General features: G+C 42.1%; 1 protein-coding gene across 2 annotated transcripts; it reads right to left on the bottom strand.

The window, feature by feature from the left end:
• Positions 1 to 935: 935 nt before the first annotated feature.
• Positions 936 to 24,871, bottom strand: LOC121729619 (protein vav). Of its 2 annotated transcripts, none has more exons than XM_042118188.1 (16): positions 24,506 to 24,871; positions 23,267 to 23,442; positions 22,913 to 22,972; positions 22,345 to 22,516; positions 17,048 to 17,218; positions 15,737 to 15,952; positions 13,967 to 14,086; positions 13,156 to 13,272; positions 11,304 to 11,480; positions 9,591 to 9,784; positions 9,008 to 9,125; positions 8,454 to 8,596; positions 7,865 to 8,011; positions 7,134 to 7,283; positions 2,733 to 2,901; positions 936 to 2,073 (listed from the first exon to the last, which is right to left on the bottom strand). In XM_042118188.1, exons 1-16 carry the CDS (start codon positions 24,722 to 24,724, stop codon positions 1,999 to 2,001), a joined length of 2,424 nt encoding a protein of 807 aa, XP_041974122.1. In that variant the 5' UTR covers positions 24,725 to 24,871; the 3' UTR covers positions 936 to 1,998. The 2 variants fall into 2 exon arrangements, with proteins under 2 accessions (XP_041974122.1, XP_041974123.1); XM_042118189.1 differs by lacking the exon at positions 22,345 to 22,516 and adding an exon at positions 17,673 to 17,820.
• Between the last annotated feature and the right edge of the window lie 369 nt (positions 24,872 to 25,240).

The raw sequence follows: 25,240 nt of genomic DNA, 5'->3' as shown, positions 1-25,240 counted from the left end.
TGACATATTTACAATAAGACACAATTTTAACACTTACTAATAATAAATTCCTTTTTTCACTTTGATTATAAAATTTTAAATATAATTTTATTTCAATTTTTTTATCACACGTCAAAACCGAACTTGTGCGTTGTTAATATCGAACCCCCATTCCCCTTTTGGGCATTTCGGTACTCGTACTCACTGAGAGAAATAACAAGTACAACATAAAATATTGCTGAGCGGTGGCTGACAGATATTCACACAAAGTCATCAGTCATCACTGTGAATCTATTTCATACTTATAGAGCAAGTTATTTTTAGCCCGGGTACTTTTAAACTTTAACAATTTTTGTGTAGCTTACAAAAGCTAATTTCTTCACAATTATTACGTAATAAATAATTTTAAAACAAAATGTTATAAATATGGAAGCACACTGTTACGTCTTACGTTAAAGCAAAATATAGGAATGTCTGTTTGTAAGTTGATATTTAAAGGAGAGATCTCAGCCTACTGTTGGGATATGGGGGCTAGAGGATTGTTAATTGTTATTTAAGGATTGTAACAATATATTAAAACGAGTGACTACATACATCATGATTAGAAGACAAGTTAAGAAGAGTAAAGATTTAGTTATAAAACTAAATCTAGAAGTGTTCCATACGAGAAGTTTATCATTAAAAAGTTTAAAATGTAGCATACATCACGCTGTTTTGATATTTTAAAATAGTCTTTGTTACTACAGGGTACTCTAGTAAATAGGTAAATAAGCATCTACATTTCATTATATTTTGATTCTAAAATACTTTATAAAATAACTTTTTATTTTGATTTATTTAAATAATGACACGTATACGATATGAATGTTATAAATGGAAAAAATTATCTGATTAATGTATTTAAATGGAATATAATAAAATAAATTGATTTTATCTTTACTTTTGTACATAAATATTATAGTGCATGCTCCACAATTTTATTTTTTTGTGATAAATTTCTATAGGTTCTATTCTCGAATTTTTGAACGTAGAATTTAAGTAGAAACAGTAAACCTTAAAAACTAATAATCTTTGTCGATAAGTAGTTGCTTTTCACTGGTTTAAAACTGGGCGTGGAAGAGAGAAAGTGCTACTATTATATTATATTGTAATTTGTAGAGCTGCTAATGAATATGTGCGCAATAGTTATCACTTATCGAGCTTAAGAATCCTACTTTTTAAATATAACTGGAATATGAATAAATTTTGACAAGCAAGGGGGGGTCAACAATTGTTGTTTAAGAGACTATATTATAAAATTGATGATGATGATTGATCTTTCATACCATCAACATGAATATTATATAGAGTTAATAATTTTAGTCACTGGACTAGTCAATGTATAATAATAGGTTTGTATAATACAATTTGACTGTTGCTACTAATCAACATATCCTACAAGCATAAATATTGTATTACACTGTTTAGGCACTATGTAATAACTATCAGGTGGTGTGCAGATCTTGCTGCGAATATTGTATCAATCATACACATATTTACATGAAACACATTCCATACATATTAATGTCATGTTCTTTTGGCTCACTTCACTTTGTTTAATAGTCGCTTATAGTCGTAATTGAATATTTTAAAAGAGTTAAGTCAATTTTCGAGAGCTTCTAGGAGATCAAATCATGATTTTTGGTCGCGACCAGCTTGTCGTTATCGCGTCGCATTTTGTACGCTTTACGCACGTTGGTCCGCATGTCAACGGTGCCGGGCGTCGCCGCTGGCGCACGTACGCGGCGAAGGGTCTCGGCCGCGCCCCTCACATGAGGTCGTCCGTGTCGTCCGTGGGGGTGCGGGCAGGCGCGGACGGCTGGGCGGTCACCGGGAGCTGGTAACGCCGCACGAGCGCAGCGAGAGGTCGGGCCTCTGCCGCGCCCCTCACACGAGGTCGTCCGCGTCGTCGGCGGGGGTGAGGGCGGGCGCGGGCGGCGGGGCGAAATGTATCTCGCGCTCGGCGAGACAAAGCTGACATCAGTCAAGCGCACCAATACACTCGGGCTCCTCCTGCACGCACTCCTTCGGGAAATAACCCGACCGGTTGTCGCCCTGCGAAATCAATTTTTTAAACTCTTATACACTTTTACGTCGATCTCGTAATAATAAAGAGTTGACCACCAACTAATAACTTCGTACCCGAGAGCCCTAACGTACTAGATGACAACAAAGAAGTTTATTAATTGAGTTCATTCTCGCCAAGCACATATTGCACACTAGATGACGCCCGCAACTCCGTTGCGCCAAAACTCGTTTATCGCGCGGGAACCGTACATTTTTTTGGGACAAAAAGTATCCCATGTCCTTTCCCGGGTTGAGCGGTTTGGGCGTGAAGAGGTAACAGACAGACAGACACACTTTCGCATTTATAATATTAGTATGGAAGTATGGATTAAACTCGTAGCTTGTATAACTTAGGTTGCATCACTTGCATCAGACATGGCGATAAGCGTACATGTTAATTCGAAAGTTATAAACTAAGTACAGTTTAGAGCTGAGCGTGGGTTATTGGAACGAAGTTCCTTATCGCGCGTTGCGAAAGAAGTTACGACTAGCCGAGACCGAAAAAATTAAGACCAAAAGTTGTAACGACACTTTTTGCTATAGTTGTAAGCCGTACGGCGTGCGTCTGTCTGTCTCTTTCTTAGAAAGCAACTTCATTCCATGCGGGGTGTCCCTTGACACCTCTCAAGTTTTTTTTAGAAATTTACCTTCTCCAGAGAGCGTCCCTTCCACCAGCCGCGGGAGTCGCCCTCCTTGCTGAGCACGAGCACCTTGGCGCCGGGACGGAGCGCGAGCTGCGCATCCGCGAGCGGCCGGAAGTCGTGGATCACTGTCGCCACCACACGCCGGAACGGCCAGCGCAGACTCGAGTTCAGTCTGCGTAAGAGATTAATAATATTAATAATAAAAACATTTACTTCACACATACACATTACACCATAATATTACAATAAACATCACAAGAAAAAAAAACAAAAGTACTTAAGTATACAGGATGTAACAAAAATAAGTGATAATACTTTAGGGTGTGTACGTGTTCCTTGTAGACAGTTCACTGTTTTTTTTATTTTTTTATTATTAAATAAGGGGGCAAACGAGCAAACGGGTCACCTGATGGTAAGCAACTACCGTTGCCCATGGACACTCACAACATCAGAAGAGCTGCAGGTGCGTTGCCGGCCTTTTAAGAGGGAATACGCTCTTTTCTTGAAGGTTTGCAGGTCGTATCGGTCCGGAAATACTGCTGGTGACAGTTCATTCCAGAGTTTTACAGTTCGCGGCAGAAAGTTACGCGAAAAACGCACTGTGGAAGACTGCCACTAATCAAGGTGATGAGGATGGTATGTTTTTCGCGTGGGACGATAGCGAAAAGTTGCAGGTGGTATGATTCCGAACAATTCCTCAGAGCACTTCCCGTGATACAACCGATAGAGGATGCAGAGTGAAGCTACATCTCGGCGTAATTCCAGGGGGTCCAAGCTGTTTGAAACACTATGGCAGTCAACAATTCGAGCAGCCCTTCGTTGGATACGATCCAGAGGGAGCAGTTGGTATTTTGGCGCCCCTGCCCAGAGATGAGAACAATATCCATATGAGGCCGAACCTGCGCCTTGTAGAGTTGTAGGCGTTGGTCCGGACTGAAGTACTGTCTCGCTCTGTTAAGAACGCCAAGCTTCTTCGAGGCTAATTTGGCCTTACCCTCAAGATGATATCGGAACTAGACTTCGCCCGATATGTTGACGCCAAGTATCTCAATGCTAGGGGAGATGGTTAAAGGTGTGCCCTCGAAACGAGGATAAACGACCATTGGTGACTTTTTAGTGGTGAACGCGCAGACTTGTGTCTTGGTGGGGTTGAATTGGACTAAGTTACGTCTACCCCATTCAGAGACCTTCTCCAATGAATTCTCCACCTTACAAGTTCGTTTCGACTCTCAGTGACATTTTGGCGAGAAATATTAGGGGAGCCGGTATATATTGAGCATCACCTGTACTATCATCCGCATAGCAATGAATGCCGTTGTATTGTAACATGTCATTGATATGCAGTATGAATAGAGTAGGCGATAGCACACAGCCCTGAGGGAACCTCCAGGGAAGGGAACCAGGCCCTCAGTCTGTTAATGCTGGTGCATTAACAGACTGAGTTTCCGAGCATTCGCCGTCAACTACGACCTTTATGCTTCTGTCTGCTAAGAAACTAGTGACCCACTTACATAATTTCTCGGGCAGCCCGTATGATGGAAGCTTTGATAGCAGCGCTTTATGCCAAACCCGATCAAAGGCCTTCGCAATGTCCAAACTAACAGCCAATGCCTCTCCCTTCGACTCAATTGCCTGAGCCCAACGATGAGTCAGGTATGCCAAGAGATCACCAGCCGAGCGACCCTTACGGAACCCGTATTGTTTGACGCTTAGCAATCCCTGGCCGTCCAAGTATCTAAGAAGCTGGCTATTGATAATGGATTCCATTATCTTCGAGAAGAGAGAGGTTATAGACATTTGTCTGTAGTTGGAAGGATTTCAGCGGTCACCTTTTTTGGGGATCGAGTGCACCAAGGCTGTCTTCCAGAAAGCCGGGACGATGCCAGTGGAATAGGAGAGCCGAAAAAGACGCGTCAAGACCGGAGCCAACTCTGGAGCACACTTTTTCAACACATTAGTAGCGGGATTCCGTCAGGCCCACTCGACTTTTGGATATCAAGGGAACAGAGGGCTTTTCGCACTGAGCGCTGATGAAACCGAATATCCGACATGATGCTCGTGCATCGCGGTATGGTCGGCGGTTTTTGCCCCCCTCCCGTCATCCAGGGTCGAGTTTGACGCAAAGAGCTTGCCCAGAAGATCGGCTTTGTCCTTTGCGTCCTGGGCCAACGATCCATTTCCTACGTGTAGGGATGGTAGGGGTGGCTTGCAGAAATTTCCTTCAATAGCTTTGGCTAGAGACCAGAATGCACGGGTTCCCGAGGGGAGGCACTCAAGTTTCTTGCCAATTCTATTGACGTGCTTTGCCCGAATAATCTCTTTCTTGAGGGACCTAGAAGCAAGGTTGTACTCCTTTTTATATGTTCTGGTATTTAAATCCCGAGCAGACACTGCGTTGGCCCAGGATTGGTAAGCCTCCTGCTTTCGGCGAGAAGCTTTTTTGGGGGATGAACCAAACCAAGGACGAAATCTGCCGCCAGTTGGCACTACAGAGGTCGGAATGAAAAGTTCCATCCCCTGCATCACCACATCGGCAACAGAGTTGGCAGTGTTGTCGGGATCATCCGGCGAGAAGCACACGTGCCCCCAAGGATAGGATGCAAAAAACGACCGCATCCCATCCCAGTCTGCTGACTTGTAGTGCCACACACGACGGTATTTAACAGCGCGCTGTCTTAACACCGTCGTAAGTGGCACAGAACTCCTAACAAGGCAATGATCCGATGAACTAAATGGTGCGGTTACGGATATTTGGTAGCCGTCAGGATTTGAAGTCAGTAGGAGGTCCAACAAGGAAGGATTCTGACCATCCACATCTGGGATTCGCGTAGGCGTAGTAACTAGTTGTGTCAAGTCGTTCGCAAGGGCAAAGTTGCAGACAGATCTCCCCGCATGATCAGGTTTACTGGAATTGAGCCAGTCGGCGTGGTGGGCATTAAAGTCGCCAAGTATTATGATCTCTGCGGATGGGATCTGCTGCTGCACAAAATCTGAAGCACCTTGCAGGTGCTCCAAGAGTCGGTACGTCTCGGGGTCACCACTATGGGACCTATAAAGGCACTCATAGACGCGAGGGTGGTCGTCGCAATCTATGCGGAACCATAAGTTTGTTAGGTCCATGACCTCAAGATTGCTGAGGCGGCGAGAGCTGATATCATCTCTGATATACACACACACTCCAGCTTTGGGTAGAAAGGAGTGCTCGAGATAATACCCTGGGTGGGAAAGGTATGATGTTTCACTCGGAGATGTATCTGCGTCTCGTTTAAAAAGAGCAAAGCCGGCTTTGCCGTCTTAAGGTGGTAATGGACGGCATTAGGGTTGGAGTGTAATCCCCTGATATTACAAAAGTCCATGTTTAATATCGAGCCTTTGTGTGTTTGCTCTTGCCCCGAGCAGATTGGAGCGCAGTTTTGCCCTCCCCAGAATACGAGGCAGGCAGAAGGGCAGCCTGGACGTCCACGTTCAGTTCCAGGGGTTCTTGAGCATGGACGTCCAGAGAGGGATTCTCCAACGCAGTTGGTACCCTCCTGGGGTAACAAATTGTTTTTCAACTGCGGCATTTCTAGGGGGGTAGGGGATTGGGCCTCCGTTAAACTCACTCACTCGGCGAAACACAGCGCAAGCGCTGTTTCACGCCGGTTTTCTGTGAGGCCGTGGTATTTCTCCGGTCGAGCCGGCCCATTCGTGCCGAAGCATGGCTCTCCCACGGACAAAGTAGCAGCGCTGAAAGATCAAAATTTTTTTTCACTTTTGTATGGGGAAACTCGTGACGCTCGGGCCCTTTCCCATACAAAAGTGAAAAATAATCGTCTTTCAGCGCTGCTACTTTCACAGTGAACTCTCTACAAGAAAAACGTACACACCCTAACGTATTATCACTTATTTTTGTTACACACTGTATAAAAGATGATGTTACTTAACGGACATACTTCAATAAATATTTCCTTTGTGTTTGTGTATCTCCATTTAAAATGCATATTCTCCGCAATTTAAAATAATATTACTAATTATTTTATTACATAAAAATGTTTAGTTGGATTGTAGATGAGTACCATAATTATTGTCATCACTACGCAGCGATCGTCGACGATTCGATCGAATTAGTAGCTTTCCGTCATGGTCTAAACTCTAAACTCTAGTGAAGTGGAGTTTTATAGAATATGCATAGGTGACAATAACAACTGCATAAGTGAAATGGCTTGCCACATATGCATTTGTATAAGTAAAACTTAATTATAATAATCAATCAATAAGCTTCACTTCACACAGTCATTAAAGACACAATTTTTAATAAGTAATAAGGCTATCTCGGTCTTTACGCCGACTAGTGAAAGAGACAAGTAGCTTTATCGCGTTTCCAAAACATCTCTTCCTGGTGATCGGACTCAAGATGAAACTCACCCAACAAAGTTCTCTGAGAGGTTAGTCTTCTCGTAGTAGGAGACGAGCTCGACGACGCTGCGGAAGAAGCGCGACTCAGACAGGTAGTAGTGCGGCACCTGGTCGATCGGCTTGCGGCACACGCGCATGTGCTTCACCGTGTTGTCCGTCCTGCACACGCGCATATTTACTATTTAGGTCCAATTTCACCAACGACTGTTAAAGGTTTTGCTCGGATTAGCATCATGTTACCTCTTTCGTTTTTTTTTTAAATATGAATGAAAATGAAGACATGACATTTTAACAAGCTGTTAACACTAACAGATGTTGGTGAAATTGAGCCTTACTATTTTAGAAGGCATGGAATGTGGTTTACAGATGGGAGGTTAAAAGGATGAACGTGGTGCATTTAAATTTTAAGGTTTATGCAACTAATTAATAACGAAGTTGCGCCTCTCAGGAATGCAACGAGATGTGAAATGTGTTCATAATTAAAATACGATTTGTAATTTAAACACGGTACCTAGATAAAAGTGGTAACGAGATAAGTGCGTGTTTTTTCAATCTTTATTGAGATAAAGGGAATTTAATTATAAGTAAGTGTATTAGCAGAGAAATTGATTCATGGCAAATGGCGGATCGTCATTGTTTGGTCGGATTCTGTCTCATATGTCGTCTGAGATGGACGCAACTCGATCGAATTACGTAGATATCCACATTCACGTATCACTCAAAAATACACCTTTACGTACTTGAGCGAGAGCGCGTAGTGCGTGTCGGTGTGCGGCGCGTGCGCGGAGGGGGGAGCGGCGCGCGGCCGCACACGCAGCAGGAACGTGCCGTCCACGCGCCGCTCCAGCCGCGCCGTCGCCGTCTCCCGACCCATCTCACCCACGTACCTGAACGAATTATATGACATTTACTTATGTTGTAAAATACATCTACAATTTTCGAGTAACATACTGGAGCACTATTACCGCATTTAACTTTAACTGCCGTTCCCAATATTTGATCTATCTCTGGTTTTGCCCTACTAGAGATAGGAATAGCTCACATTAGACATTAGAGACATATATTTTATGTCAATTGTGAGCTATTCCTATCTCTAGTAGGGCAAAACCAGAGATAGATCAAATATTGGGAACGGCCGTAAGACGTTCAAGGTAATCTAAAACTTACTTCTCAAGTTTGGACCATTTAAAAATTTAAAACGTATTTGGCGTTCTATAAGTACAGCTTTCATGTTTGGGCATATTGATACCTACATCTAAACTTTGTAAAATTAAATTAGCAAAATCAGCTTAATGTAATTATTATTAAAAGTAGCGCAGTCAAACTCACCACATGTAGTAGTGCAGCGTGTTCTCCGGCTGGTGGTTGTGCGGAGGGAGGGGCGGGGCGGGCGTCACGCCCCCACCGCAACGCCCCGACAGCGCTATACAGTCCTTGTGCGCGCACGCCTCGCACACGCGACATATGTAGCCCTAGACGACGAACATTATAATTAATAATATGAATATTTATTATAACAATGCAAATGCAAAATAAATTATAATAATGCAACAGATCGAATAATTTAACTTTTAATTAAATAATTTCCTTTACGAATCTAATATTTTATACGATTCCTAAAGGTGGCAAAACAAACGAAATGAAAGCATGGTCGATTCAAAATTTTTAAAATGACTTGAGTTGAGGCTGTTGGAAACAATCAAACATATCTATCAAACTTTTTGTTTTGCTTCTTTAAACCCACCAATCAACAAAATAATTTTTCAAACATATCGAAGTCAACTTTTAAAATTATGTATAGTGCTCTTAATGCGCAAAACTTTAGGTTGACACACAACACCGTAAAATGTTTTGGCTATAATTACTAAATATGAACTGCTTACCTGAAATATCCTGCCCTTGAGGAACTTGGAGCAGTGGTGGCAGGTGGCGGGCTTCTCGAACGTGTGCAGCGTGAACTTGTGGTTGGTGCTCGTGCAGCCCGCGGGCTCCAGGTTGTCACTGTACCGTTGATACATTTTATTATATTCTTGCATAATAATTATAATCTTCTCTCTTAACGTCAACGTCCTCTCACCGGAACTCTTCACACAAACTTTATATTTTATACCATAAGTTACGGCTATATTTAAGTAATACATAGTTAAGACTATATTTTCATGATAACAAATTTTACACATTGACAGTGTTAGTCAGGGTCAGTTATTAAATACGTAAATATTAAATACAAACGTACTGTAGTTAGTACCCCGATTTTGCTTTATGAATCCAATATTAAGATAGCCTTTACCCTCTACTCTCTGTTAAAAAGTTATAATATTAACGTCAAACAATAAAAACCTGTAGTTTCACGTATATGAGAATACTTTTAACTTGGTCTTGATCCCGACTCAAGCTGCTCAAAGCTCGATGTTTACTTAATTTCTGAAACTGTGAACCTCCTACTATACTTGGTAAAACACTCACATGGCGTCCGTGATGGCTTTAACCCACTTGCGGCGGCAGTCGTCGGTGCGTGCGTACAACGTGTACGTGGCGTCCTTGGTGCGGCGCACGAGGTGGAAGTGGGCGGACCAGCGCGCGTCCGAGCGTATGCGGCGCCCCTCCTCCACGCGGTACTCCGCTAGACGGATGCCCGTGCGGTACGAGTATTGGTTGTCCTGGGTATATTTAACGATGTGAGCAAAACTATGAGAGTAAATTTATTTTAACACGTATAATGGTTGTGTTAGGCAGAAAAAGCCACCAGATAAGCTTGCTAGCAAAATGGCGAAGTTAGAAAAGCTTTTAAAAATGGCGAATTGTGTCGTCTATATTGAAATCACTAAATGTATGCTTTTTCCTCCAACACAGGCCATGTAACAAGTCGCAATACTTAAGTACACATAGAGTATTTTCTGTAAATCATAATTAAAATAGGTTCATGAATTGATGCAGCAATTATTATGCCTATTGAAGTTTCTACCATGTCAATGAGCGTCTTATACGGGGTGCAATTAAACTTTCCGGCCAAATTTTTTTAGGGTTTGTTAGGTTATCATCGCGGCGGTGGGTAGAGAGGGGGTGACGCGGGGGGTGGCGCGGGAAGCCCGGCCGCGGCACGCGCCGGCGACGCGTAGTGTCTATTAATTGTGGTATCTTTTAGGAAAACTTTCGGAAGCTATTTCTCAACATTTTAGTACTGAGTGATTAAAAAACACGTGTATATGTATAAGGGTCAACATATCGAAATTTTTTAATTTGTTTAATTGCACCCGCTACCCTGTATAGGTGTGAAGCGTGCTACGTTACCAGGCTACATAGTACATACTAACGTAAAAGCAAATTTTAACTTCAAATCTACAGTTTTTATTCGCTCAACAATACGTAACACAACATAAAATATTATTACAAACCTTAAATTGGTCTATCGTAAGACTATCCCTGATGGTCTAGAGAAATAATGTCCAAAATAGCCGCAGAAAGTGAAAATAATTATTATTAACTACATATTATGTGAATTGAGCATACAAAAAGTCATAACAATACGTAAGAATTTCATCATTAAACAAGCATAAGAAATAGCTGATAGTAATGTATGTATGTACAATCGAGGAAGTTGATTCCAATGCAATTGACAGACCAACGTTATTTGGTCGAATATGTCAATTCAATGTTAATTGTGATCTGTCAGCTGGGTTTGGGGTAACGCGACCAAACTACTTCTACCTCCCCGATTTGCATAGGAATCAACTTTTCTGATAGTACTCACAAAATTGACTAATATAAAAATAATTATTAGGTGCGCATTTGTGTGAGTGTGCGTACAAATATGCGTGTACCTTGCCAAGTTGCATAGCAGGACAAGCTTAGTAAAGTGATCGTAGCTTCGGTGTGCGTAATATTAAATATTTATACCATCGTAGAAATTGATTCATATAAGCAGACGTCAGGCCTACTGATACGTCATTTGATCGGTTTATGTCAATTCCATGTTAGCTCAGCTGTGATCCGTCGGCTGGGTTTGACATAACGTGACCCAGCTACATAGACAACGGTTACGCGGTCAATCTGCCATCAGTTCAGTCCATCAATCTGTGATTGACGCCAGATTAATGACTGAAAAGTACATAAAAAATCATAGATCCGCCATCTGCCTATAAATCAATTTCCTGATAGTATTAATCACATATGTCTTACCTTGACTGGCTTGCAGAGCAGCATGAGCTTGTCGAATACGAAGACGTACCGCGAGCGCAGCTTCTGGTCTTCATGGGCCTTGACCTTGAGCTCGCCGTCCAGCAGCAGGCGGCCGTAAGCGGACAGTCCCGCGCCGCCCGCGCCCAGCTCGCCGCCCTTCCAGTCTACTATACTCTCCTAGATATAATGTAAACAAGCTTGCGTTACTGAAGGATCACCATATCTATGACTGATTATTATTTTTATACGACTTTGATTTTGAAGTTTTGTTGATGATCATGGCCAACAACAATTAAAGCTAAATTATAGCTTCTCTCAAACTTTTACTGTACAAAAAATAGTTATTACATTTAATAATTAATTTTACTTATCCCTTTAACAATACTAGTTTCTTAGCAGACAGAAGCATAAAGGTCGTAGTTGACGGCGAATGCTCGGAAACTCAGTCTGTTAATGCTGGTGTCCCTCAGGGCTGTGTGCTATCGCCTACTCTATTCATACTGCATATCAATGACATGTTACAAACCAACGGCATTCATTGCTATGCGGATAGTACAGGTGATGCTGTATATACCGGCTCCCCTAATATTTCTCGGCAAAATGTCACTGAGAGTCGAAACGAACTTGTGTCTAAGGTGGAGAATTCATTGGAGAAGGTCTCTGAATGGGGTAGACGTAACTTAGTCCAATTCAACCCCACCAAGACACAAGTCTGCGCGTTCACCACTAAAAAGTCACCAATGGTCGTTTATAATCGTTTCGAGGGCACATCTTTAACCATCTCCCCTAGCATTGAGATACTTGGCGTCAACATATCGAGCGAAGTCTAGTTCCGATATCATCTAGAGGGTAAGGTCAAATTAGCCTCGAAGAAGCTTGGTGTTCTTAACAGAGCGAGACAGTACTTCAGTCCGGACCAACGCCTACAACTCTACAAGGCGCAGGTTAGGCCTCATATGGAATATTGTTCTCATCTCTGGGCAGGGGCGCCAAAATACCAACTGCTCCCTCTGGATCGTATCCAAGGGCTGCTCGAATTGTTGACTGCCATAGTGTTTCAAACAGCTTGGACCCCCTGGAATTACGCCGAGATGTAGCTTCACTCTGCATCCTCTATCGGTTGTATCACGGGGAGTGCTCCGAGGAATCGTTCGGAATCATACCACCTGCAACTTTTCGCTATCGTCCCACGCGAAAAACATACCATCCTCATCACCTTGATGAGTGGCAGTCTTCCACAGTGCGTTTTTCGCGTAACTTTCTGCCGCGCACTGTAAAACTCTGGAATGAACTGTCACCGGTAGTATTTCCGGACCGATACGACCTGCAAACCTTCAAGAAAAGAGCGTATTCCCTCTTAAAAGGCCGGCAACGCACCTGCAGCTCTTCTGATGTTGCGAGTGTCCATGGGCGACGGTAGTTGCTTACCATCCGGTGACCCGTTTGCTCGTTTGCCCCCTTATTTAATAAAAAAAAATAACCTGTAACTATTGTTACGGTACATAGTATACGGACACGTGGTGCCATCTAGCGACAAACCAGCGAAACTTACCGAGGGAGCACAGGCAACATAAATCCCCTACTCAATACTAGATGGCATGAGGTGCGCAAGTACATACTCGAACCGTCTAGAAAGGTCCAATGGTCCTCCAAATCCTCGAACCCTAGCACGTAACACTATTTAAGGTCTGCTGTATTTGTTTGTCAAATGACTTTTTCTATGTGTCAGACAAAGACAAGCAGATCCTGTATAATTCGCGAACTTTAATTTCTTAGCTTTAGTCATTGCTGAGAAAAATCGATATCGCTACAGCCAAATTATCAAGGCGTCGCCTTAAGTTAGCCACCTAACCTGGACTTTGGCGAGCAGCGCCAGCACTTCGCTGTCGCGCTTGACCTCGTTGATGTACTGCGCCACGTCCACCATCGCCTCCTTCGCGCGCTCTAGCCCGCGGAACTCCTCGTGGTTCTGAAAATATAACATTGTTTGGGCCGGTGATAAAATAAAGTATGTAAGGAGTTGGGGCAAGATTAAAACTAGTCATCTTGTCGAAACAGGCTTTTATATTCTGAACCTTAAGTTTAAGTATAGCGCTATTTTTTAATTTTAAGCGAATATTACTCGAACTCTCCCATTCCCCCAACTAAGCACAGTATTGTTTCCGTCTGTTCGTTACCTTTTGTCGTCGTGGGAAATTATTTCAAAGAGAAAAATGCTTTTTGCTTGGGTCTCACACGACATCAACACCCCTACCCAGAAAAGGCTTACGGCAATTTTAGATAAAAAATTCTACAAGACTAAATGTACCATCGAGGAAGTTGATTCCAATGCAATTGACAGACCAACGTTATTTGGTCGAATATGTCAATTCAATGTTAAGTGTGATCTGTCAGCTAGGTTTGACGTAACGCGACCAAACTACTTAGGTCCCCGATTTGCATAGGAATCAACTTCTCTGATAGTACCTATATTGTCTTTTGGTTGACCTATATTGTCTTTTGGTTGGGTTATGTCAATTAGTTTGTTATTTGTAGTCTATCGGCTGGGTTTAACATACCGCGACCAAATTCCATAGACCTCTGCCATCTGCACATGAATCAACGTCTCTGATCTCTTTACAGTCTACGGTTTTCTACCCTAGCCCGGCGACGAGGCGACTCACCGGCTGCGTCTCGTGCACGAGCTTGTCGAGCAGCAGGTGGTACTTGAGCACGCGCTGCATCGGCACCGACAGAATGTCGCGCAGCTGGATGCGACCGTCGCTGTGCTCCTTCTGACATTTCTGAAAACAAAAACAAGGAGCTTGGTAGATCAATCTTCTTTGTACTATTTTTGGCCGCTCTGCTCGGAGAAAATATTTGAACCGCCACCTGCTTACGGCGGTTTTCCTTGTCGGGTGGGAAACCCTTATAAGTTAGGTCCACACTATGCACTTTCATCTTCAATTTTCGTCATCTTCTTTCATTCAACTTTCGCTGTGGCGCGTTCAATAATTGAATGCGTCAACGAACGCAACGCCAACATTGCCATTTTTGTTCAGTTGCAGCCATAGAGAAAAATAAACATATATGGTTGCAGCACTTGCAGCGTCTGTCAGCTTATTGTAACATGTGCGACGAGAACATTTTCCTGGGTGGAATATGTGCGGCTTATTTGGTCATAAGAAATTCCAGAAAAAAAGAACAAAGCGAATGTTTTGGATACGGTCAGAGCGCATGCGTCGCGGGCATGCCTCACGTGCGCTGTTGACTGTGCTATAACGCATGCCCTTGATGAACAAAAAAGGCACAGCGTGGACATAGCTATAGACGGGTGCTTGAGCATTTGGGGCTTTATGAGCGTGCTTTAAAACACGATGTGACTCTATTGAAATTTTTATAAATCTTGTAATTACATGAAAACTATTGATAACAAATATAATTTAACGTTATTGTTTACCTTAATAATATTAAATATGTCGAAAATTACTAGAATAGTTAAAAAATAAATTGTTGCTTTTGCAATTGTACTGCTTCGATCGCGGGTGCAACCACTTTTAAGGTACGGTTTTTTCATTAAAAACCATAAAATAGTTTATTCCAATGATTAATTCCTATTTCCCTCTCAATTCTTCTTACTTTTACAAAGTTTCAAATTATTAACAATTCATTTTAGCGAGAAAACTAAACTTTTGTACCTTTTTTATCGCGGGTGCAACAATTGCAACTTTTGTTTTAATAATGTTTGAAAACTAATTTAAAATTGTTGATTTTTTTGCGTAGAAATGTAAACTTATGTTATACAGTCACTATTATGTAGTGAAATTCAACTTCGAGCTAGTGGCGCGACCTCCTCTAACAGGGGCTACGGAATATTACGGATGCTATAAATAATAAAATAACAAACAAACGCACGCGCTGTAATCTGATCGTGCATAAACATCTACAGCTGTTCTCGAAAAATAGACAAAATATTTTAGTGTGGTCATGGCTTCCCTACATAGTTTTCTTAAATCGATGGTTCACATTTGCGAGGTATATCTAATACAATTTGTCTTGAAACTTTAAGTAGGATATCACTATAATCGAAAACTATCTCACCTGCACCTGCTTATTAAACGCCGCGTCACTCGCATCAAGCGTTTTCAGGGTGTCTTGCGCGGCGTTGAAGTTGTTGCAGTGGCCGCCGCGCGCCGTAGAGGAGCAGCCGCTAGCCGGTCGCGCCACGCCACGTAACATGTGAATGGTCCCTTAGTATGAATATAGTTTCGCTAATCTCACCTGCAGCTGCTTACTAAACGTCGCGTCTCTTGCGTCCAGCGTTTTCAGGGTGTCTTGCGCGGCGGTGAAGTTGGTGCAGTGGCCGCCGCGCGCCGTAGAGGAGCAGCCGCTCGCTCCACGCCACGTAACATGTGAATGGTCCCTTAGTATAAATATAGTTTCGCTAATCTCACCTGCAGCTGCTTACTAAACGTCGCGTCTCTTGCGTCCAGCGTTTTTAGCGTGTCTTGTGCCGCGGTGAGGTTTGAGCAGTAGTCGCCGTATAGGAGGAGCCGCTCGCGCCACGCCAGGAACACGTCCGCCAGCCGCGGCGTCCCCGCCCCGCCTACTACCGACGCCGTCGCCGCCCGCACCGCCCGCAGCAGACCCGAGTGGATCTCGTGTAGCTCCTGGGATAGGGCAGGCGAAAGTGAGACTCATTTGAGTGGGAGAGACATAAAGCTGTTTTTTGCTGCTATTAAATTGCATCACCATTGTATCTTTTATTTAACATAGAGCTATAGCTTATAAACAGCTTGTTTGCTGCTTATAAATGCACTACCAATATCATAATATCCGAGTGGATCTTATGCGACTCCTGAGATAGGAGAAGTAAAGAGTGGGAGAGAGATGAAGCTATATCCTTTGGCGGAAGTAGAAAAGAGTAGATCTCGTGGAGCTCCTGAGTCGAGTGGGACAGAGAAGCTATACACTCCGCCCACAACAGAGCTGAGTGGATGTGGGAGAGAGATAGCTGACAGCTTGCTTGCTGTTTATGAATACGAGACTGACTGCAGATAAAATGGTGAACACAGAACTGCATCTAAGCTTTGAAGACCGAGAGATACAAAGTAAGATATAGTAATAGAGCTTTATATTTTATAAAATTCTGACGCCAAAATGTAGTACGAAAGTTTCTTCAAGTATGTTTAGTACATTAGGATGTGACATTTACACTGTTATAGTTATTCCAACTGTCGCTGTAATTAGGTAGGCGTGAGAAGTTTCGGACGTTACTTAATATACATAGTCTCAGAGGGAATTACGTAAAACTTGCTTAAAACTGAAATATTTGCTCTTGCCCAAATTATTCATTGTTTATAAAATATTTTATCTTATTGTATGTAAGTACATGTGTGTCGCTATTGAGGTCATTGACCTTTAGTATTTCGTCTCACGAACATAATATTGAGATTGTTTTGACTAGCGCGAGCCGAAGTGAAAAATCAGCATTGCGGGTGGTCTGATTTCTAAGTTAATACTTGTTTATTAGTTTTGACAAATCACAAGTTGTTCTATTTCCAGACAAAAACATCAACTGTGAGCTCGTAAGTCGTACACCAAGATTTACATTACCAGACTTTACCAGATTATTTTGTCGTGACTCGTGGGATACCCTAAAAGAAAATAAGACTCTTCAAGTAGATAGTCGACAACGCGCTACGTAGTTTAGTTACTCGTGTGAAATCAACTCATTATTGTAACCAATGTATCATTGCAATTACCTTAACTCCAAAAAATATAACTTGCATATCCTGGGGCTTGAGGTACGGCGTCAGCGGCCGCAGGAAGTATTTGATGATCTTGCTGAGCACGTCCACGTAGTTGGACTCCGTGTCCACCAGCTCCCGTATCACGTAGTCCCTCTTCTCTACGCTGTGCGACGACGTCGCCAGCTGAGGGAAAATCAACTTTTCATACCCGCCTTTAAGTCCAAATTCGATAAAGCACTCGCATGACCATTACGAAGCGTGGCATAACAAGCTAAATGTTCAAATAAAAACCATCGGAAGCGATGAGCGCGTAACTGATTTCACACTACGCTCCTAGTGAAATTCCGAGCCTACTATGTAATTATCCAGATGTATGTGGCTAATGAGGCGTAACGTTTCATTGGTATAATCTGACGTCTTTACTTTTGATTCCGGTAAATAGGAAGTTACTTTTTACTACAGTCAGTCGGTAGAATACAATCTATCGGTCCGCATGAACTATTATTTTCAATTTCGATTCCAGGATATCATTTGACGATAGATCCAGACAAGATTGAGCAAAGTACCAAAATCTCCTTGGATTTAAATTACGCGCTCGTCGCTTCGTGCTGCGTAAAATAAAAAAAAACCGGCATACTGAATGTAAAGCGATGGGATGGTCGGCGGCGGGGTGGTCGCGGGCCGTGCGCACCACGCACAGGTCGTGGTAGATCTCCTCGTCGTGCAGGCGCGCGCAGTAGCTGGCGTACTCACCCGCCTCGCCCGCCTCGCGCGCCGCGCCGCCGCTGACGCAACACCCAGTTAGAGCTACCACTCGCAAGTCGCAACCCACACGCCGCAACGACACGCCCCAGGAGGTTTCCGATGCTCACGATTTACCCCCACAGTTAATGCGGCGTGAGACGACGCATCTCTCTCGCAGCATAGCTACTCTCCTTCGCGACATAGCCGCTTTATCGCGCAACATAGCTGCTCTATCTCGCGACATAGCCGCTTTATCGCGCAACATAGCTGCTCTATCTCGCGACATAGCCGCTTTATCGCGCAACATAGCTCCTTTATCTCGCAACATAGCTGCTCTATCTCGCGACATAGCCGCTTTATCGCGTAACATAGCTGCTCTATCTCGCGACATAGCCGCTTTATCGCGCAACATAGCTCCTTTATCTCGCAACATAGCTGCTCTATCTCGCAACATAGCTGCTCTATCTCGCGACAAAGCCGCTTTATCGCGCAACATAGCTCCTCTATCTCGCAACGTAGCTGCTCTATCCCGCGACACAGCCTCTCTATCTCGCGACACAGCCGCTCTATCTCGCGACATAGTTGCTCTATCCCGCGACACAGCCGCTCTATTTCGCGACATAGCTGCTCTATCCCGCGACACAGCCACTCTATCTCGCGACATAGCTGCTCTATCCCGCGACACAGCCATTTTATCTCGCGACATAGCTGCTCTATTCCGCGACACAGCCGCTCTATGGCTGCGTTTCCACCAGAGATTTGTTGCGAGGAATGTATTTTAAGATCCAATAGAATCGCTTCGCTGAGCGAGGTCACGTCAATGAAGCGATTCTATTGGTTTTCAAAAACACATTCCTCGCAACACATATCTGGTGGAATTCATAGGCTGCGTTTCCACCGTGGAAACGCAGCCTATCTCGCGACATAGCTGCTCTATCTCGCGGGGTAGCTGCTCTATCACGCAAAACATGGAGTTATCGCCTACTGGCGCGAGAAGCTATTCAAAGGTTAGAAATGTGTCGTCTCATATACAGAAACTGTCCTAGAGGTAAGTAAGTTTGAAACATTTTGGAGGCTCGGAATCAAATGGACTGAGTTCTAATCGCATTTATCTGCGATATCACAGTCACTACGATTTACTAAGAGCCAGTGCATACGGAGCGTTGCGTCGACGCAGCGCTGCCGTTGTGTTGTTTTACATACAAAATATAATCAAGGTGTTCACAGGTCGCGCTGCGTCGTGACAGCAGCGCGCAATTCACACATGACGGTAAGCAGCCCCCGAGACGAAGCGGGAGGGGGTGCTGACGTTTAGACTGCTTCGTATTAAAGCTGCGATGACGCAGCGTCCGCGTGGTCGGCTATGCATCAAACGGCAGCGCTGCGTCGCGTCGACGCAACGCGCCATGTGGACTGGCTCTCATAACAACAAAATAACCAAGTGGGGCGCGTCTTTGCGGATGTCATGTGTCATGTGTACTTTACTCTCGATTAATGACATGATTAAAATTAAAATTTAAATATAACATTTGCAAAACTATGATTTGGGATTTTAGGATTTAACTGCAATTGTTATTTACAGTAAGAGGCCTTCTAGTCTCTATGTCATTTTCAAACAAGAGCAAAGTACAATAGTCTATCAAGTTACATGGGCTAATAATTAATATCAACATAGCGTGTATATACAATTAATCGGACCAAATGTATGTCGGCCCGTCAGCCGGCACGTAACGCTCGCACGTGCCATGCAAATTGCTCCCTCAGCCGCGACGGCTTTCTTCCTCACATCGACTTTGCATTCATATCCACTTTATCGGCCTTATTAATAAACGAGGAGTAAGGCGAGATAAATCCATGCTGCTGTCTTTGTCTCATATGTTGAAAATATAATTTGTCAGATAGTGACAGCCACTTTAGTCCTATCTTTCTGCGCTTTTTTTAAAGTTAATGCTTTGTATATTCTGTTCACCTAAAGTTGCCCTTCAGGATTTGACCTACTAATAATTAAGAGAAGTACGGAATAATTGGCTGTTTTTGATTTTCAAAATGAAGAAGCACGTTTAACTACCATAGCCGTAGAAACGGATTTTGTCTACCATAGAATTAACACAATGTACGATTTCTTCCTTTAACGTTTCGCCTATTTATTTGCACGCTCAATCAACACAGTAGAAAATTCTGAAATCGCGTAAAAGAAATATCGGAATTTGTATAATGTTGATGTAACGTCTAATTTTAACTTACGCGAGGTACTGCCTACATTGTTTTAGATTTATATTTAACATTATCCAATTTTGTTACTCTAAATTCACCGGCGCGGCGCGGCGTGATGAATAATAAACAATATGCTGCGTTAACTTCTAGAGCTCTCAGCTCTCCAAGGAACCCTTCAGAAGATTTAAAAACCCAGAGTTAATCCCGTGCAAGGTTAAACCAAGTCCTGCAAAACCAAATTACTCTACTCAACACTCGATCCTACCCTCACACGCATCTAAAAAGCATAAAATAAATTCATGCTAAATAATAAAGCTAAAACATCGCTCCCGGCGTACAAAACAGAACCTTTTGGCATACGAATTAAGAATAATAATCGTGTCCCAGCCAATTTACCAATAAACATAGGTGCTCCTTTGACGAAGATATCAAAATTATCATTTTACTGAGAACCTGCTTATCGTGTTCGTAGTAATTTCTTACTGATATACTGAACGGCGATTTTGCTAAGGCAATATATTTTGCAATTTAAAATTTGTAACTGCCATTATATTCTAAGATTCTTAGAAAAGAAACATTATTTCATTTGATTATAAATATTATGTCTCTGTTAACTTTAAAGAAGACAGAAGTTCCTCAAAGCAAGGCCTTAACTTCCATTTATTTACATTGATGAGTACCTCTACTGTAAATTTTTTTTCAGTAATTTTTTTTATGTCTTAAAGATGCTCAAAGAAGAAGCTTATAATTCGTGAATTCATTTTAAAACGTAGTTCTAATATATACAAAAAGATTCCATTTCGTACGTTTCACGTAAAATATTTGCAGCACTGACTAAAATTGCTTTCAAATCAAATTGTGTGTTCTTAAATTAAGCACTTCAATACATTATGTTTGGAGGCATCATATTACTTTATAATAAAAATATTTCTAAGTTAGGGGAGTAATGCTGCTGAGACAGCTATACATTCATTACTGTGAACAATTAGAATGGTTTCATGTTAAATGAGCTCAGCATTTTGTAGGTTTAGTTTACACAAATCTACATATTTTCAACGGTACTGTACTAGCAATATGATGACGACAAATTATTTTGAAACCTTTGATTTAATTAAATTGAGAGTTTGGAATTAGCTTTGCATGACTTTAACACATCTTGGAATGAGCAAGCGCCTTTACTTCCTGGCAGGGATGGATAGTTGAGAATTAAGGTAATTAATGGCCATTCCCAATATTTGATCTATCTCTAGTTTTGCCCTACTAGAGATAGGAATAGCTCACATTAACACTTAAGACACAAGTCTGCGCGTTCACCACTAAAAAGTCACCAATGGTCGTTTATCTTCGTTTCGAGGGCACATCTTTAACCATCTCCCCTAGCATTGAGATACTTGGCGTCAACATATCGAGCGAAGTCCAGTTCCGATATCATCTTGAGGGTAAGGTCAAATTAGCCTCGAAGAAGCTTGGTGTTCTTAACAGAGCGAGACAGTACTTCAGTCCGGACCAACGCCAACAACTCTACAAGGCGCAGGTTCGGCCTCATATGGAATATTGTTCTCATCTCTGGGCAGGGGCACCAAAATACCAACTGCTCCCTCTGGATCGTATCCAACGAAGGGCTGCTCGAATTGTTGACTGCCATAGTGTTTCAAACAGCTTGGACCCCTGGAATTACGCCGAGATGTAGCTTCACTCTGCATTCTCTATCGGTTGTATCACGGGGAGTGCTCTGAGGAATTGTTCGGAATCATACCACCTGCAACTTTTCGCTATCGTCCCACGCGAAAAACATACCATCCTCATCACCTTGATGAGTGGCAGTCTTCCACAGTGCGTTTTTCGCGTAACTTTCTGCCGCGCACTGTAAAACTCTGGAATGAACTGTCACCAGCAGTATTTCCGGACCGATACGACCTGCAAACCTTCAAGAAAAGAGCGTATTCCCTCTTAAAATGCCGGCAACGCACCTGCAGCTCTTCTGATGTTGCGAGTGTCCATGGGCGACGGCAGTTGCTTACCATCAGGTGACCCGTTTGCTCGTTTGCCCCCTTATTTAATAAAAAAAAAAAAAAAAAAAAAAAAAACATTAGACATTATAGACAAATATTTTATGTCAATTCAATGTTAGCTGCGATCGATTGTATGTCAAACCAGAGATAGATTGAATATTGGGAACGGCCGTAAGAGAATTAGGATCATTCTGATGTACTACATAGAGCTAAAATCTCATACTCCCATGTCAATATCGAAACAAGTAATGTACGGCAAACGAACTGTCATTGAAAAATTCGAGCTACAAGAATCATCCATGTATTAAAGTGCTTATCACAGTACAAACGCGTATGAACCTCAGGCGCGTCGGACGTGAATTTCACGTAGCAGAGGTCCTCGTATATCTCCTCGACGCGGTCCTCGCAGGCGTTGCTGGGGATGGTAAACTGGACCCACGGCACGCCCGCCGGGTTACTGTCGTTGCGAACCGCCTCGTACGACGGCGGCGCTATGTTGCTGAACGTCACGCTACCACACCACAATATATGGCCCGTTAACAACATTTTATGGCCCCTTTGTGATATTTTCGGCAGGTTGGCAACATATTGGGCTAGCTAGCAACGTTTTATGGCCTGTTGGCAACATTGCATAGCATGTTGGCAACATTTTATGGGCCCTTAACTTATTTTATTTTGTAGGTAGTAGGTTGGTTGGCTTTTTTGTTGTGTCCATTTTAATGGAATTACAATTAATTTTTGTCAATATACTCTTTTATAATAGAGAAATCTAGCTTTTAAATATAACTGAAATCTAGTTAAGTACACATTCAGGCATTGAATGTATAAAAATCATCAATTTTGCAATTTCAATCACATGTTAATTAGTTTGTTAATTAATACTACAACTGGATTTGAAACTACTTACACAGACTGCAAATCTTTATATATATCCTCTTCTGATTGTGTTCTTCTTGCTGAGAATGGCCTGAAAAATAACTTCATTGTTAACAAATTTTTTAATGAACTAAAAAATTTAACTCTTAAGCTTATTATTTAATTTACATTATCTCCCATGCAATCAGGCTATCAAACTATTGCTGCCCTTGTACAAAACGTTAGAAAAATCACTTTCAGAAAGACAGACAGCAACATAGTGCACTTTTTAATAAATTTTGTATGATACATAAACTAACAACACAGTTTTGATTACTTAACTCATATAATATTTATCACACATCAAAGAGGAAACTATTTTATGTAGGACAAGGTTCACACTCACTGTATATTGTTGTTCAATGCCTTCGGACATTGACTGAGTTTCGCAAGCGTGCATAGCACTCTGTGAAAGTTTGACAAGTCAAATAGCATAGACGGGTCAAAGAGATCCGTCTCCCGCAGCTCAAACACTTCATGACAAGTTCGCAGGAATACTTTTATGTTGCGCATACATAGAAACTGAAACAAAATTTTTTTATTGACATGTTATTCTTATGGAGGCTCTTCACATGGCTATTTGTATTTGCTATTTGTTACATTTGACAAAATTATTGTCGTGTACACAAACAAGCAAATAAAGGCAAATACGGCCTTCCACACATGGATGTCAAATACCAAACTTTTACTTGATTTTGTTTTCTGCTCTATTTGACTTTTTTGATGTGTGTCAAAACCCGACAAAGGTACGGTACAATACGTGTATTTGGTTTTGGTCATATTTGCCAAATAGGCAAATACTTTGCCAAACATACCGTATACACATGGTGATTGTTTGGTGGATACATCAAATATGCAAATACAAATAGCCATGTGAAGTGCCTCCATTAGATGTTATTGATTAGTAACTATATTTAATATTTAATACCTCGATTGTGGGAATCGCAGACACACACAGACTGTATAGCTTTTCAATTGTTTGGGGATTGATGGGTTAAGACTTTCAAAGTCTTTGGTTACAAACATACAAGATTCTTTTAAATTATGACATACTTGAACCAACAAGAAATAATTGTGCAAGCTATATTAAATTTTAATAGTTAGTATATTTAACTGTTCATTGTAACTGAGATACTTAGATTATATTATTATGCTGTCCCCATTTACATTTGAGTGTGGACATGCTTATCACAATATTGGATGTGTGGTGACTAGTGTGTGTGTGCATCAATGGGCTTCTTGCCATTCATTCCCAGTACATGAATTATTAATGTCACACTAACATAAGCAGCCAAGTCTAACTGTAATCTATTGATAGTAGATTTGAATGAAAAGGACATCCTGGGCCCAGTTTTATAATATTTTTATTGTTCCGATCAACAGTCTGTGAGTATTAAACGTACGTAACTATTAAATAACGCAGAGTGCAGTTACGAATGTAGTCGAGCACTCATAATAACAAAAATAACTCCACAATATGACTTTATATTTTGCTAAATTAATAATGTGGCACTCAGAAATATATGAATGTGTTAACATTTTAGTAGCAATTAGATTGAAGGTCGTCTAATAGGGGCATAAATACCTGTGCCATCTGTGGCCTCTGATTGACGTCTTTCATGTCGATGCAGCCGGGATACAGCACGTTCAGGAGGTTGCAGAGGAGCACACCGTCGCGTAATGTATAGGCCAAGTCGTGTATGGTACTCGTATCCCAGTTGGCCTTGTGATCGGGCCGCAATAGCCCACATCTCGTCAACCAGGACGCGCACTCGCGCCACAAATCCTCACCACCGGCTGCCATATTTCATAAAAGCGTTGCACTTCACATCGATGGCCACCGAGTAAGCACTGCTTTTTAATAATCAACGGACCATTATTAACAAGGGTTAATTGATAATTGACATACAAATTGATATCACAAACATAGAACAACCACCACCAATAAAATAACTTTGACAACCAGTGTTGCCAGACGGCCAACTCGGTTTCTCCCCAAGTGTTCCCCGAAATCCCCCCAAAATTCGGGATTTCAAGAAAAATCCCCCCACAAATTTGTGGGGGGATTTTTCATTCCCATTCATAATGAACAAAAATTTTCTTTTATAATTATAAAAGAAAATTTTTGTTCATTATGAATGGGAATTCACAAATGGATACGATGAATGTACACTATTTCTGCAATAGCGTCCAATCTTTACAGAATCAGCATCTTCGCGAGCTCCTTGATCATTTTTATGGTTCCGTAAGTCGTAACCATAGTACTTAGATTTCGCCGTCTGTTCCCAGATTTTTTCCTCCAACAATCCCCCCAAAAAAT

Source organism: Aricia agestis, chromosome 8 (genome assembly GCF_905147365.1).
Source record: "Aricia agestis chromosome 8, ilAriAges1.1, whole genome shotgun sequence".
NCBI lineage: Eukaryota > Metazoa > Arthropoda > Insecta > Lepidoptera > Lycaenidae > Aricia > Aricia agestis.
The sequence above is the reverse complement of the archived record's forward strand: the minus strand, read 5'-3'. Positions and strand labels throughout refer to the sequence as shown.

Excerpts from the sequence above, each read along its gene's own strand:
- LOC121729619 (XM_042118188.1), bottom strand. The coding sequence starts at position 24,724 with ATGGCAGCCGGTGGTGAGGATTTGTGGCGCGAGTGCGCGTCCTGGTTG. Across the intron at positions 23,443-24,505 it reads AGAGGCCACAGATGGCACAG|TTTCTATGTATGCGCAACAT; the intron begins GTATTTATGCCC and ends ATTTTGTTTCAG. Across the intron at positions 7,284-7,864 it reads CACTACGCGCTCTCGCTCAA|GACGGACAACACGGTGAAGC; the intron begins GTACGTAAAGGT and ends GCGCGTGTGCAG.